The sequence below is a fragment of the Leiobunum rupestre genome, chromosome 3 (genome assembly GCF_980474605.1).
Source record: "Leiobunum rupestre chromosome 3, qqLeiRupe1.1.hap1, whole genome shotgun sequence".
Taxonomy (NCBI): Eukaryota; Metazoa; Arthropoda; class Arachnida; order Opiliones; family Sclerosomatidae; genus Leiobunum; species Leiobunum rupestre.
Window position 1 is genome coordinate 37689866 of NC_143386.1, and position 16033 is coordinate 37705898.

Genomic DNA, 16033 nt, shown 5'->3' on the forward strand with positions numbered 1-16033 from the left:
TTTGACAATATTTTTATTACATATTCAGCTTTAGTGTACAATTTATTGAATAAAATTTACATAAATTTACAGCCAACTTTGACCACTCAGTTGCGCGGGGAAAACGGAAGAAGAGCTTCGTGAAGTTACCAACAAGTGACGAATATTCTTTAGTTCGTTTACTTTATGGAATTATATTCTAGCAAGAATTATCAACCTGTAGGCCATATAAAATTATGCACCTATAAGCCATATCAAAATAGGACACTGTAGGAGTAACGAACTAGTGATTGTATTATCAGTAGTTACTAAGCGGCTGGAGCTCTTTTCCAACAGCCAATGTAGGCGGTGGTGATATTACACCTTTTATGTTGCTATAATTGGCTGTATTCAAATAGGGATGGCTCTTAAATCAACTTATGGAAATAACTGCTCACCCATTCGCCATCCCTACAGGTTTTTTTCTCCCAATCACAAAAATAAATAGTTTTTTAGTATTGTTTGAAAAATGTGTAGAAATTTGTGAAATAAATATTTGACTCAGTTCGGTTTTGTGAGATATTTTCGTAAGCACTAAGCAATTGTTTAAAAATGGGTGATGAAGACCCTTCTTATACTGTGGAGGAAGTGGAAGCCTCTATTCCCCATCTTAAGGAACCCAAATGTGAAGAGCTTCAGCGGCATAAAAGCAGTGCTCATAACTATAGGCAGAATAATCGATGGGAAACAGTTGCACTCGTGGTTAATCTGCTTTGCTAGACCACAAAATTTCGTCATCTGATTTTACAAAAATGGAACAACCTAAAAACTGATGCAAGAAATAACAATACTGGTGGCGGATAATATCCAGACATACTTAAAAATGAACCACTTAAAAGAAAACACTTGTACATATTATTGCATAATTGTCGTATGGAGGAGTACCTGGTAGTATTTACATCTGAATAGGGGCTTTCTGTGAAAAATCTGCAATCAATAAAGAGTGGTAATGATGCGATGAGATAATTGTTAATTGTTACATTCAGCCTTTTCAGTCTGACTGCATCCAGAGAGAGTGAGACATTCGGAAGATTAATGAAGCTTCTGGAGTAGGGAAAAAAATTTAAGTAAAAAGCAATTGTGATAAAATAAATATTACCTTTAAGTATAATGCTAATGAATTAACTGAGTTTAGTGCTCTTGATTGAAAAATATTCTTGCTAATTGTAACAGGACGGGCGAAATTTTTCAAAGTTCGAAAAATTATGCAAGAGACAGCAGGATAAAATTATATTCCATCGACACATCGGCCCTAACAGTAAATAAAAAACATTACGGTAAATATCATTCGTATTGACGTATTTTTAAGCCCCAGCCCTTGTGGGTTAGGACACTAAGCCAACGTGCAAAGATATCACCCAAATATACTATTACGACACTATAACTTTCATGGGGGTTTTAGGGGAGTCGTGGAGATTGGAAGGGAGGGAAGATTCAAAAAGTTCCAAATGCAACCTTGAGAATCTGACCCACGCACTAAACTCGAGGGAAATTTAAATACTATTTCCCCGTGCCGTATGTATCGAATTTATTTGTTCGGGATCCTTAGTGTCGGTATTGTCACAGAGTAGGTAAATGAAATCAATTGAAGTTATGCAAAAATATAAGTCGTCGTTTATTATTGGACTTATAGTGACAACAGATTCAATTATGGTAATTATATAAGCATTGGTAATTATTTGGAGATGATTAATGCTTAAAGGCTATGGTGGGCTCTTAGGGGTGTACAATGAATATAGCAGGAGTAACTTTGGATTGATAGCTAATTAAATAGATTGGCTATGGTTGGCCGAATCTTTAAGTTAAATTTATACAAAATACACTTTAGAATAAATAACAAAAGAATGAAAACAGTAGTTTAAAAGTACTTATCGTTCTTCAAGTAACCGTCCTTAAACCAAGGAACGAACCGCACATAATTCTCTTCACCAAGAATTATCACGAACAACCACGAATCCGACGCGAAATACCCGCACAAATACCGTGCACTTTAACCATCACGTCGAACCGCGTCACCGGATGCTGTATACCACATCCTGATCATTAAAACCTTGAAGACACGATTGAAACAAATTAAAGAAAAACTCCCTTCTTTGCCCAAAGCTGACTTGGCTTTATATACTAGATAAATAGATGACCCCTTATCTTATCGGGGTGTGTAAATAAATAAAAAAGCTACGGGACTGCCAGAATAGGCCGGAGAAATGAGATGAAACAAAAAAAAAAAAAAACAATATAGGAGTGGTCCCTAGATGGCTATACTGCGGAAAAAACGATAAAAAGTAGAAAAATAACAAGATGATCACTCCCGAAAGTTAAAGGGTCGTGATAATACATGCGAATGTGTATTATTGATGTGCGCAGAGTTCATTCGGTAGTACGCATCTGCGAATAAAAATATTTGTATTTCCAAATTAATAATGTAATCATAATTTACAAAGAGTATTGTACCATTGGCTCTTCAATTTTATAATTATGTACTGGAAAGCCGCATGTGTTGATGAGCGTTACTGAACGTAGCCCAGTTTCGTGGTTACTAGAAAAAAACACGTTGAAAAGATCCTTAACTGTAAAAAAAACGCCAATTAAAATCTTATGTTCAACGATTGTAATGTACATATTAAATACCTGCTTCTCCAATGATGCGCTTAGCTCAACATTCTCAATTCCATGCTACCTTCGTTATAAATTTCTACGTCTTCCGCTAAGCCTATCGCTTCAATTCCCAAGATAGCAGCAATAACTCCCATTGCAGTTTCGGCAAAATTCACTTTACAAATGATATTAAAAATGTCGGAAAATTTTAACCGGAAGTTTGGAATTCAAAACAAGTAATACGTCACACTAAAGCAGCCCTTCAATTGGCCAAGCAAGAGGGGAAAGAAGAGGGAAATCAGTGAGCTCTCGTCGAATGGTAGGGCCGAAGCAAGATAGGCGTTTCCCTTCTTACTTGCGGGGTCATGCAGAATACGGCCGCAAGTCTTACGCTCTTGTAGATCAAGTTTTATTGCCGTTTTAATATTTTTTTATGAATTACTAATTAAACTAAAACTTCATTTATATAAGAAAATTGTAGATTTTATTAATACCGGCTTAAAAAATATCTGACGTTGAGCGTTAGCCTAGACTATGTACTGGGAAAACCTTAGACTCTTTGTTTGAAAGATAATATTGTTATAGTCGGTAAAGCTGTTAACCTTGATTTTCACCAGCGCGTGAAACGGCAAGTCACTCAACCTTGTGACGTACTTAAGTGATAACGAGATTATTTAAAAATCAGAGGCGTTTGCGGAGGTGATATCAGTCTTAGCTCGACGTCGAAAGTAACGGTGCCTTCGAAAACGAATTGAAAATGAACATTGATTTTACGGGAAAACGCGCTTTGGTCACTGGCGCCGGGAGAGGTATGTGCTACTAAAATTAAACTGTTTAATTATCATTCAACAATGTGGGAAATTATTCCAGGGATTGGTAGACAAATTGCCAAACATTTGGTACAATGTGGAGCTCAAGTGGTCGCCCTTTCCAGAACGCTTAGTCATTTGGAATCTTTGCAACAAGAAGTGGCTCAGGTTTGTTGCTTTTTTACATACAATCCTAAGGGATTTGTGTGTACTAGGCACTCTTATAAGTTTGGATCCGCTTAACTTTTAAATTTCGATTCTATTCAATCATTATAACTGCTATATCTCTACCTTGTGTGAAAATTTCAGCTCTGTCAGATAAATAGGGGGCGCAACATCTCTACTTTTCCGATTGTGGGCGTTGATTTACGCACTCTAGGTATTACCCAACTGACAAGGAGACTACCCGAGGTGTAACTCATCGATTTTGTTTAAATTTAGAGATTAAGTAGACCTTCATGAAACTTAAAAAACACCCAAAGGGAAAAAATGCGATGGGCTTTAGTTTTACCAAGGCAACCGAAAATGTTTTTGACAACAAAAATAATATATTTATCTATGTAAACTAACGTGTTAAACAAAGGTGGTTAAATTAGGGTAAATATCTAATTTTGGGTAAATATCTAATTTTGGGTAAATATCTAATTTTGGGTAAATATCTAATTTGGGCTAAATATCTAATTTGGGCTAAATATCTAATTTTGGCTAAATGTCTTAATTTTGGCTAAATGTCTAATTTTGGGTAAATGGCTAAATTTGGGTATTGAAATTTGGATAAGTATTTAAATTTGAGTAATTATTTAAATTTGAGTAATTATTTAAAATTGGGTATTTCAATTCGGGTAAATATCTGAATTCGGGTAAATATCTAAATTTTGGTAAACTTCTAAATTTGAAATTTTTATATTTACATAGAGAAATATAATCTTTTAGTCGATTTTAATTGTCAAAAACGTTTTCGGTTGCCATGGTAAAACTAAAGACCATCACATTTTTTCCCTTAGGTTTTTTTTAAGTTACATGAAGGTCTACTTAACCCCTGAATTTAAACAAAATCGATGAGTTACACCTCGGGTGGTCTATGAGTGACTTAAAACTTTTTTTTCTATCTTAAAATACGTATTCACGTTTTTTCTAATGGTGTGCTAGGTTTCGGTGCCCTAGAAAAATTCGGGGCGCTTGCTCGACGCATAAACCACATTACAGCTGACGTTCGTTTTTGCCCTACGCAGAGTACGAAAGTTCCCAAAAAATCTGCCGTAGAATGGGTTATTAATAGATAAGATTCTATTGTACTTGAGGTATCGGATCCAAACTTAGAATATAAATAAAGAAGCTGAAGTCTGGTGCTTTGCTTAATCCTATTGGATTTGAGATACGGGGCTCAAACTTTGAATATAGGTAAAGGTGGCTACGTTTGGCACTATGCTTAACCATATTAACATGCGCCAAGGCGTACAGTGTCTAAATGAATTTTCTTCGCAGTGTAGATTGGATTTGAGATACGGGGCTCAAACTTTGAATATAGGTAAAGGTGGCTACGTTTGGCACTATGCTTAACCATATTAACATGCGCCAAGGCGTACAGTGTCTAAATGAATTTTCTTCGCAGTGTAGATTGGATTTGAGATACGGGGCACAAACTTTTAATACAGTTATGAAGCTGAAGTCGGACCCTATGCTTAAATCTTTTAATCCGCGCCTATACGTGTGACACTATGTTTAACCATATTAACATGTGCCAAGGCTTATACCTTATAGAGCCTACACGAATTTTCATCGTAACATGCGCCAAGGCTTATAGAGCCTACACGAATTTTCTTCAGAACTTGCGCCAAAGCTTATAGAGCCTACACGAATTTTCTTCATAAACTGCGCCAAGGCTTATAGAGCCTACACGAATTTTCTTCAGAACTTGCGCCAAAGCTTATAGAGCCTACACGAATTTTCTTCATAACTTGCGCCAAGGCTTATAGAGCCTACACGAATTTTCTTCAGAACTTGCGCCAAAGCTTATAGAGCCTACACGAATTTTCTTCTTAGTTTGGATTGGATTTGAGATACGGGGCTCAAACTTTAAAGAAGCTGAAGTCTGACCCTATGCCTAACTCTTTTAACCTGCGCCAAGGGTTAGTGAGCGTATGCGAATTTTCTTGGTAGCTCCTATTGGAATTGATATACGGAGCTCAAGTGTAGCCGACTGGTTTTAAATAAGAGCACCCAAACAGCAAGAACAAACTCCCCATTTAAGGGTTTTACATACAAAAACACTGTCCAATCATTAGTTTTCTGTTACATATTCTGTCAATTACATGGTTGCCATGTTCTTTTTCGAATAAAGGTTAACGAGTTATTATTAGGTTGAAATAATGTACTTACAAGCTCTTTAAAATTTTATTGTAATTTTCAGAACGCCATTAATAATTCCCTGCGCGACTTTCCCCACCGACGATTGCCATAAATGTTTACGTTTTGTGATGAAATATCAGAGGAAGATAAGCTTCGATGTACGCGAGCATAGTTTCATAGGTTAATTCTATGCTAACAAGCCTAACATATTCTTGCTACTTGCGTGCATTCTTGCTTTGACGCGTATGGCAATTTTGTAGTCTAGTTCTAACGTTTCTTGAATTTGTGGCGCAGGTGGGGAAGCTTGAAATACTTTGCGTTGATTTGGAGGACTTGGAAGGGTCACGTCGGGCGATTGAGGAGCTTGGACCTTTCGATTTATTGGTCAACAATGCCGCAATTATGACTCAGATTGAACCATTCGAAGAAATTAATTTGGAAAGTTACGACAGACTGTTAAACATAAACGTTAAATCCGTCATTAACGTTTCACAGGTAATGATCCGTTAGTGCTAATTAAAAGGATTTTATATCCCTTGTTCATAACGCGAATGTTCGTAATGAGCTTTAAGTTTAAAAAATAGGATACTTTATTTCTTTGTACTTAACTAAATTTAATGTTAGCACAAGTAAGGATGCTAGATAGTTATGATAAGTCTTTTTATTCCGTGAAAATCACTTAAACCCAGGAATTATAACTCCAGTATAATCAATTAGGACATTTGTACAAAGGAAATTCTAACATTTGCAACATAATTCGACTTATTGAAATTCAAATATTTGCAACATGATTTGACTTATTGAAATTTGAACGTTTTTAGCTTGATTTGATAATTAAAATAGGAGAATTTGCAGCTTTATTCGACAATGAAATTCGAACATTTGCAGCTGGTGTGACGTTTTGAAATTTGCAACTTGATTTGGTTTTTGATAAACGAACATTTGCAGCTGGTGTGACGTTTTGAAATTTGCAACTTGATTTGGTTTTTGATAAACGAACATTCACCACCTGATTCAAACTACTTTAATTATTACAAATGCCAAAAGATTTACTGTAAAATTTAGGCGGTGATTAAAGGTATGAAAGCAAAGGGTCAAGGTGGTTCCATCGTGAATGTTTCCAGCCTGGCTTCTCTCAGGGGCTTAGCATACTTCAGCGCCTACTCCAGCACGAAAGCCGCTCTGGATAAGCTCAACCAAATAATGGCCATTGAACTCGGACCCCACCAAGTATTTACGTGTTACCTGGCTTACCCGAGAGATTGCCTAATGATCAAATTCTCAATAACTATTGCAGATCCGCGTGAACTGCGTTAACCCCCAAGCTGTCAAAACTGATATGATGCAAAGTTTGGTTGACAAAAATCCAACTTTCTTGGTGGAAAGAAGCGCTCTTACTCCGCTCAAAAGAGTCTGCGGTAAAAAATCTCGTTCAAGTTTTAACTCTTATTATCGTTCATCGTTAGTTCAGTATCTCAATTTTCTGCTGATAATAAAAACAGGGTCATTCCACGGAGGTTCGAACACAGAGGGAACCATGGGTCGTCCGATTTAAATGAAATTTTACACATGGTAAATTGTGGCTAACGGAGGACCAATTGTGAAATTTTAGACTAATATAATGAGTGGTTCCGGAATTATAGACTTTTGAAAATACCCCACGTTTTTAAGGTTTCGTTTGCGCAAAAGTCGTACCACTACGCGTTATGGGGAATAACATTTTTGCGACCAAGGCTAATATCATGCGAATCTCGCCTCTAGGACAATTCATAGCGTTGATTTTTAAAATGCCAACAAAAATATTGTATCTGTAACGGTTGTTTAAAAAATCGAACGTTTTTCAAAATATTTAGTGCATGTGGGGTCAACTTTGAAGCCAAGTTCTGAAAAAGGGCATATTCCGATTTTAATGTTTCCTCTATATATTAATAGCCATAAGCCTAAGATTTCATATGATGTACAATATGTTTGTGATATCGGGGCGTTAAAACCCAAAAATAAAACAATCATTATTTTCATGGAAAACACGTTTTTAAAAAAAAAACATCATATTTTTATTCAGCTCTGAGAAATTTTATTTAGTTTGAAATATAATCTGTGCATTCGCTTTGCACATTTTAGGAATTTTCAACTTGGTTGACTTCCGTTGAGATGAAAACAAATTAAAAACCGTTTATATCTAATTTAACTAAGATAGATGGCGAATTATTTCTCCCGTATTATATCGGTCGTTCTCTTCACTTCTGTAAAAATATTACTACTTATTTCTTGACTCTTTTATCTTTATTTCGTCTGCTCTTGATTCTGCTAGTTATGTTACTTGTTCATATGGATTCGAGTTTTATCACGTGTTTTTTAGTACATCTATTTAGAAATGTGTTCCGTTGGAAAATTTATTGAAGAAGAATGCCACAAACTAAGCCATTGTAAAACCCAAGGAATAACAGATCTGAGCACCTTTGAAGATGAAACTTAATCATTAATTTTGGCTCGATCTGGTGTTACGGTCGCGACGGTGAGCGTATAATCTTTAAAATCCCCGTTAGACGTATAACAATTTTTAGACGGTCACGCCCACCATCGCGACGGTTTTGTCTTCGTGAAAACCAGCCTTTAGTCGGTCCGTCTACGTCCTAACGTCGTCTGTTCCGCCGTCTTCCCTCCCATTCGCCTAAACTTAAGCCTCGGTCACACTTACACCTCATAGTCGCTTCAAAAAGCGCTTTAGTTACTGGTTTTCAACCCGTTCGATCTTGCCTGAAACCGCTTCAAATCGATTCTAAGCGGTTTCGAGGTGTACGTGTGAACGCCGTTTCAAAGGGAATATAACCTGCAAAGGCATCTTTATGGAAGACCCCTTTAATTTTTCAAAGGTTATAATCCCTTTAAGGTAAGGAACTTTTTACCTACTGACATTTCACATATTAGCTATAACCGAGCTAGGACTCACTTGTGATATTTCTTTTGTGCATATCAAATGGATCGCAGCATTTTCGTTGGTAATGAGCATATTTGGTAATTAGAGTTAACAAAGTGATGGTTACGTACATTATGCACAGCTCCTTCATCGGTAACACCAGATCGAGCCTCAATGGTGCTTAGTTTGGGGCATTCTTCTTGAATAAATTTTCCAACGGAACACATGGGTTTTCTACTTCCATACTATTAACAATTTAGAAAATAGATGTACTAAACAACACGTGATGCAACTCGAATCCGTATGAACAAGTAACAAGAAATAAGAAGTAATATTTTTACTGAAGTGAAGAGAACGACCGATATAATACGGGTTAAAAAAGGTCACCATCAATCTTCGTTAAATTAGATATAAATGGTTTTTAATTTGTCTTCATCTCAACGGAAGTCAACCAAGCAGTGGCGTAAATAGCGCCCCCGCAGACCTAGTTACGCCACTGCAAGTTGAAAATTCCTAAAAGCGAATGCACAGATTATATTTCAAACTAAATAAAATTTCTCAGAGCTGAATAAAAATATGATGTTTTTTTCTTAAAAACGTGTTTTCCATGAAAATAATTTTTGTTTTATTTTTGGGTTTTAACTCCCCGATTTCACAAACATATTGTACATCATATGAAAGCTTAGGCTTGGGGCTATTAATGTATAGAGATAAAATTAAAATCGGAGTATGCCCTTTTTCAGTACTTGGCTTCAAAGTTGACCCCCCATGCACTAAATATTTTGAAAAACGTTCGATTTTTTAAACAACCGTTACAGATACAATATTTTTGTTAGCATTATAGAAATCAAAGCTATACACTCTTTTACGCGCGTCTTTCCCCCCATCAAGGACCCTCACACGATTTGCTCCACAGGCAGCTGCCATAGACGTACTGCACGTAGCTCTACCTTGGAAAGTTCTTTCCCCCAAAACCCGTGTAGCACGGTAATGGCGACTCCTATGAAATACGCGCGTAAAAGAATCTATAAATTGCCCTAGAGGCGAGATTCGCATGATATTAGCCTTGGTCGCAAAAATGTTATTCACCATAACGCGTAGTGGTACGACTTTTGCGCAAACGAAACCTTAAAAACGTGGGGTATTTTCAAAAGGGTATAATTCCGGAACCACTCATTATATTAGGCTAAACTTTCACAATTGGTCCTCCGTTAGCCACAATTTACCGTGTGTAAAATTTCATTTAAATCGGACGACCCATGGTTCCCTCTGTGTTCGAACCTCCGTGGAATGACCCAATTCACATTTTCTTCATATTTTAGAAGTTGAAGATGTCTCAAATGTGGTATTGTTTCTGCTGAGTGACAAAGCTTCGATGGTGACAGGCGTTGCGTTACCCGTTGATGGCGGAATTCTGGCTGGTCAAGCTCCGAAAAACTAATTTAATATTATAATTAAAGTATGATGTTATTTCGTTGATAGTGAATATTATGTCCTAAAAATTGTTAAGACATAAATAAATTAATTTGTACTCGATTAAGGAACGACTCTTTGCTCTTTTTTAAAAATATTTGAGGTCTTAAACACTACGTAACTTGCTAAATTAGTTAAAAATCCTCTAACTGCAAAATGTTTTTTCAAGAAAAATACAAACTATATAACCATGGTACGAACCTAACCGAAATTAATCGAAACATTTACAAAAACTAGGCTTAAATATTAATTCACAAATTTCGTAAGCTACAGAAAAGAAATAAGGTGACGTATTACGTAGCCAATGAAATTGCAAACCGTTGCACTGTTTATTTGTTTCTCTGTGTTATCAGGGGTTGAATTGTGTAGATAAAGACCTGCTCATATAAAATGGATCAAGTTGAAGCAAGAATTTTTTTTCTAACTTAGAGAAGCCGACTGTGTTGGGATGTTTCGAGAGTATCATGGTTGAATTTCCCACCGGCGTCTATTGTTCTGTCAATTTCCCACCGGCGTCTATGGGTCTGTCAATTTCCCACCGGCGTCTATGGGTCTGTCCATTTCCCACCGGCGTCTATTGGTCTGTCAATTACCCACCGGCATCTATGGGTCTGTCAATTTCCCACCGGCGTCTATGGGTCTATCAATTTCCCACCGGCGTCTATGGGTCTGTCAATTTCCCACCGGCGTCTATGGGTCTATCAATTTCCCACCGGCGTCTATGGGTCTGTTGTTTTCTTTGCACGAGGGAGATTCGAGAGCAACGCTCAAAAACGTCTCAAAATATTCGTTTTCCCTATATTTGTTACTTTTCAATCTCAAAGTTATTTCAGAAATCAGAAACCGATTTTGAGCTTTTGGAACTGGTTTTCGTTAAGATTTCAGGTTTTTCAAGTTTGATCTCGATTTCTAAAATCATTTTCCTCTAGACTGTTTGGGATTTGTACGAATATCGAAAAGGATAAATAAACACATTATCGGTTAAGAATATGTGAAAATCTCAACCTTAATTTATAGTTAAAGTTTCAAATTATTCATTTTCGCCTTAATTTTGTTATTAAACGAAGCGGTTACATTTAAAATAGCCAATTATAAAGTTTCGTTGCTTTCAGTTCCGTAGTTAATTAGAAATAATTAGTAGAACGCCAAAACAATTGGAATTTTAGCGTGGTGATTGATGTCATTGACAACACGTATTTCTCATTGGCTGCTATCCCGAACATAAAGCTTAGGCTTGCATACAAATTGTAGATGCAGTGATTCCGTGACCGAAACCGAAAAAGCGCCTTTAGAAAAATCTGATTCTACTTCTGATTTTCCGCGGGTGCTTACGTGGTTATAAAAATACGCACTCACGCTTATTCTTTAGAGCGCGCGTTAAATTGAAATCACCATATCTACCAAAGATCTTGGTAGGATAGTGGGAACTATAAAATCTACCAGATGCAGTGGAAAAAATTCAGAAAAAAACCGTAGTCACTGACGTCACAAACTAGGCACCATAAAATTATTACTCAAAAATCTATTTGCAACTTACTCTTTTAGAAAAGGAAGGCTTTCGTAGAATATACATATACATTTGAAATAAAGCCTGACACTGACTAGGATCGCCAAAGCTTAAGGAATTATTTTAATTTATTGCCTGATTCTTGGAGCTGTGTCGTCACCACTTTGTGTTCCCGATGATAGCAAACATAAAAGAAGAGTAAACTGGGTTACCATACCAAATACTTTTTCAAACGATGCTCGTAAAAAGTTTTATACCAAATTTTGTAAGAAAAATAAGCTATTTAAACCTTGTATACAAATTTAAATTAAACATTTCCTGTGAGTCTTATAGTGGGCGCCAGGGTCAAAAAGGTTTGCAAAATTTAAACCCCCACCCAAATGAAATCCTGGATACGCCTTTGTACATGAATATTACACAATATACTTATAAAATACGCCTCAAACACAAAGGGTTACAGAAACGATTGATAATGATTTGGAATAACAATAATGAAATATTAAATTGTAAAAACCAATAACAATTATCAATACTTGATTTTTGAAGGTAATATTTTTTATCTGATAGTTTCACGCTCATGTAGATCAGGGGTGCAAAAATTTGTGATCTCGGAGATCACCATTTTGAAGGCCGAGATCGCCATTTCCATGTTCGAGATCGCCATAATATCTTATATTTTTGACAAGAAAAAGAAAAACTAAATATGAACATAAAGAAAATACGTTGATAAGAATGATTTTTTAATAGAGGTGTATGACGGGGATTTCTTATGTTACTTTAAAGGATATTAGTGAAATAGGTTTGAAAATACTAAACTGGATAATAAATAGAATGAATTGTTAATATTCAATAAATGATTGTACAGATTAGTCACAAAATTTTATTTAAAATGTTTTCGTAGTTTGGTTTATATTATGTATTTGAAATGCGAATACAGGCATCCAAATGCTGATCCGTTAATCTGGTTTGGTATTTGCATTTTACGAATTTCATTGTCGAAAACGTTGATTCGCATCGGTAAGTTGAAGAGAAAAACGCCATTATTTTCCGAGCAATCTCTCTTAGTATCGGATACTGCACTGGTTCGACAATTTTCCAAAATTCAACTTCATTACGCCTTGCTCCAAGTTCACAGTCATTTCTCAGCTTAATAACCTCCAATTCAACTTCAGTGTCCTTAAACTTGAAACTGGCCTCGATGTCTATGAACCCAAAAAGAAACTTGATAAACTTGATGACTGGCTGAATTTTTAAGTCCTTAAATCTTCGTTCAATTTCTCCTATTAAAATTTGCAAATAATTGACAAACTCTTTAGTTTCGATTGAAGTGTTCGTGTGTTTTCGTGTCTCGTCGATTAGATTTGGAAAGTGTTTGATGTCTCCCTTTTCCATTGGCATACCCAAAAATTGAGGCTTTCCACAAAACTATCTATCTCACTAAGCATTTCATCACGTTTTTGTTCTTTCTTGGAGTTCATCTCGTTCAGTTTTGCCGTTAAGTCTGTTAAAAAAAGCCAAGTTAAAGAGCCAAACGGGATTTGAGAGGAAATCGACTTTATCTTTTCTAGATTCCAAGAATAGCTTAAATTCAGGATGAACTCCTCGAAAGCGCTCCATAGCCTTGCCCTTATTCCGCCACCTTACTTCCGTATGTATCAGTAACTCTTCATACTGCGCTTCTATTTCGTGAAGCAAATTTCAAAACAGTCACCTCCGAAGAGCTTTGGCTCGGATCGACTTAATTATTTTTATAACTTGCTTCGTGACTTCGTTCAATTTAAGGAAATTTGAGCAAAGGGCGTATTGGTGAATGATGCAATGGTAGTGGGGGAAAATGGGAAATTCTGAAACTTTTTAACATAGAGTGATGAATCCCTTGTTGACTCCGAGAAAGGCTGGAGCTGCATCGGTGCTAATGCAGATGAGCTTTTGTAATGGAATCCCTCTTTCGTCTATGTACACTTTCACCACTTTATACAAATCTTCACCTCTTATCTATCCTTTCATAGGTACAATGGCTAGAAGTTCTTCTTTAGTCGACAAGTCCTCGAATACCATTCGGACGAACATACGCAATTGCGCCATGTCGATAGAATCTGTTGATTCGTTCATTTCCGAGGCAAAATACTGACAAGACATCAAACCACTGTGTAGCTGATCGGTAAGGTTATCCGAAAGAACTTCGATTCTTCTCGTAACTGTAGTACTTGAAAGTTGCGCAGAATTTATTTCCGTCATTATAAGCGAAACTGTCAATGAGTCAACCACTTCTAGCATTGCCTTATTGATGTAGGGACCATCATCGAAGGGTTTATTGTTCGTTGCAATGACATTTGAAGCACCATACGAGGTTAACAGCGCCGCATTTTCCTCAGTTGCATCTTCAACTGTGTGAGCAGACACTGACACCCCAGCGAAATTTACCTGAAAATTCGACTTCAGTTCGGCAACTTACATTTTCCTCGCTTCACTTCCGACGTTGTACTCCAAGTTGAAATTAGGATGCTTTGAATCGAAATGCCTTTTTATGTTACTTTTTTTCGGTATAGCTAGCGGAAACTTACAAATTAGACATGCATTGTCCGCCATTATATGTAACAAAATATTCATTTTCCCATTCCGTATTAAAATTATATTTTCGATTTCTTCTACCGCTCATACTGAGTCAATTTCACTGAAAGATCTTCAAGAACGAAACAACCTATTATGCACGAAATTATAACGACCGGCTATCTCAATGTTTTGTACAAAAACCTATTAGTAGTGAAATGTTCGTGAACTTTGACAATGAACCAAGTTTGAAATCAACTAATACATAAAATGGTATTTTAACTGCGGTTTCTATTATTATAAAATAACGCCAATATCCGCGGTAGTAAGATCCTTATTTTTAAGGGAAGGCTATCTAGTTTTATTTAGCGGAAAAACTATTTTGTATAATCGGTGTTAGGTAGTAAATTGTTTTCTCAAAATTTTGCATTTGTTTCGAGAGGAACGTTTTGAAGGTCGAGATCACCATTTTAAAGGTCGAGTACACCATTTGCCAAAGATCGACAGTTTGGGCACCCCTGATGTAGATCAAGTATAATAATTTTTATGTATAAGTAATCAAACTACTTCATTTTTATATTCAAATCGTATATTTGATTAATAACGGCTTATAAAATGTCTTTAACAAGTTGGCCAGCCAAAATATATCTCTCCTCGTAAGAACTTATCTGTCATATTTTTTGTTTTCAAAATATAGGGACTTGTAAGTTAATGGCTTAGCAGTAAACAATTCGCCTGCCAAACCTATGACTCGGGTTCGATTCCAGGCCACAACCTGATTTTATCCTAAAATAATTAATTTTAATTTATTTATAAATATTAAAAAATAATAGAATAAATTGACTTTAATACGTTTATAAAAGCGTAAAGGAAAACGTAATTTCGCCAAAACTGTTTTAAAAATATAATTTTAGCGTATTGCGCGTCAAAATGTAAATCTCTATTAAATATTAACATACGCTTCCGCTTAAGCTGAATTTCTAACTTTCAGTGATGCGTAATAAGGGTGGATGGTGCTTTGGTAGAAGACTCACCTTACAGGCATTAGGGCCCGGGTTCAAATCCCACCCGACGCTCTCGCTATTTGTTAATAAGACGTATAATGTAATTATTTGGTGGAAACCCATCCATTTGGTTGCTCAGACGCTTAAAGTAACCCTCAACTCTCGATTCATCTACAAAGTCAAAAAATAGAAGTTGGAGAGAAGGAACCCCGTACAAACAAAACACTCACCCACTTCACAACACAAACACACAGTGTGTCAGAATTTATAGCCCGGTGTACCTAGTAACATAGACCATACCACCGGAGGCCTATCATCGTAGTGCCCTACGCCAGTGTCCACCTAGCCCGGACAGGTGACAAATCCAGCATGGGTAGCAGAACCCTACTACTGATGGTCGCACCTTTGACGCGAGCCACTCAACCCAGCAGAAGGTGCAGCAATGGGTGGACCAATCCCCACTTCGCACACAGCAGTGGGATTTAAAATGGATGCTATAGCAACTCCAGCCGACACCCTACCTACGTAGGTAGGGAGCCAAACCATTTAGAGAGAGCTCCTAAAGAAGAACGACGAGCACACAGCAGTCCAAGTAACCCGGCAAAGCTGGCACCGGAGATCCCGTTGGGCCCCAAAAATTCGGGAAACAGGACCGCCGTGCCCGCATATGGAGGCTTGCCGCCCCACAGCAGGCTACCCAATCCGCCGAGGCGGCCAGCTTGCCTGGACCCTCTCCGTTAGCCTGAACCGAAACAAAAACACACAGTACAAGTAAACAAAACATCCACACACGTTACAACACAAGCACACA

At 36.8% G+C, this 16033-nt stretch overlaps 1 protein-coding gene and 1 long non-coding RNA gene across 2 annotated transcripts; one reads left to right on the forward strand and one right to left on the reverse strand.

Annotated features, from left to right (window-relative positions):
* Nucleotides 1-213: 213 nt before the first annotated feature.
* LOC149951648 (uncharacterized) lies at nucleotides 214-1130 on the reverse strand. The gene is made up of 3 exons (XR_016480034.1): nucleotides 999-1130; nucleotides 836-934; nucleotides 214-756 (listed from the first exon to the last, which is right to left on the reverse strand). It is a non-coding gene; the product is annotated as an uncharacterized LOC149951648 (long non-coding RNA).
* A 2147-nt stretch (nucleotides 1131-3277) lies between these two features.
* LOC149951649 (L-xylulose reductase-like) lies at nucleotides 3278-10228 on the forward strand. The gene is made up of 6 exons (XM_090168120.1): nucleotides 3278-3422; nucleotides 3484-3590; nucleotides 6066-6266; nucleotides 6837-7001; nucleotides 7069-7189; nucleotides 10011-10228. Exons 1-6 carry the CDS (start codon nucleotides 3371-3373, stop codon nucleotides 10127-10129), a joined length of 765 nt encoding a protein of 254 aa, XP_090024246.1. The 5' UTR covers nucleotides 3278-3370; the 3' UTR covers nucleotides 10130-10228.
* Nucleotides 10229-16033: the final 5805 nt, after the last annotated feature.

What these genes read in the sequence shown, in the direction of transcription:
- LOC149951649 (XM_090168120.1), top strand. Translation starts at nt 3,371, where the DNA reads ATGAACATTGATTTTACGGGAAAACGCGCTTTGGTCACTGGCGCCGGG. An exon ending in TTGAACTCGGACCCCACCAA is followed by an intron (nt 7,002 to 7,068) that starts GTATTTACGTGT and finishes TAACTATTGCAG; the next exon opens with ATCCGCGTGAACTGCGTTAA. An exon ending in TCCGCTCAAAAGAGTCTGCG is followed by an intron (nt 7,190 to 10,010) that starts GTAAAAAATCTC and finishes TTCATATTTTAG; the next exon opens with AAGTTGAAGATGTCTCAAAT.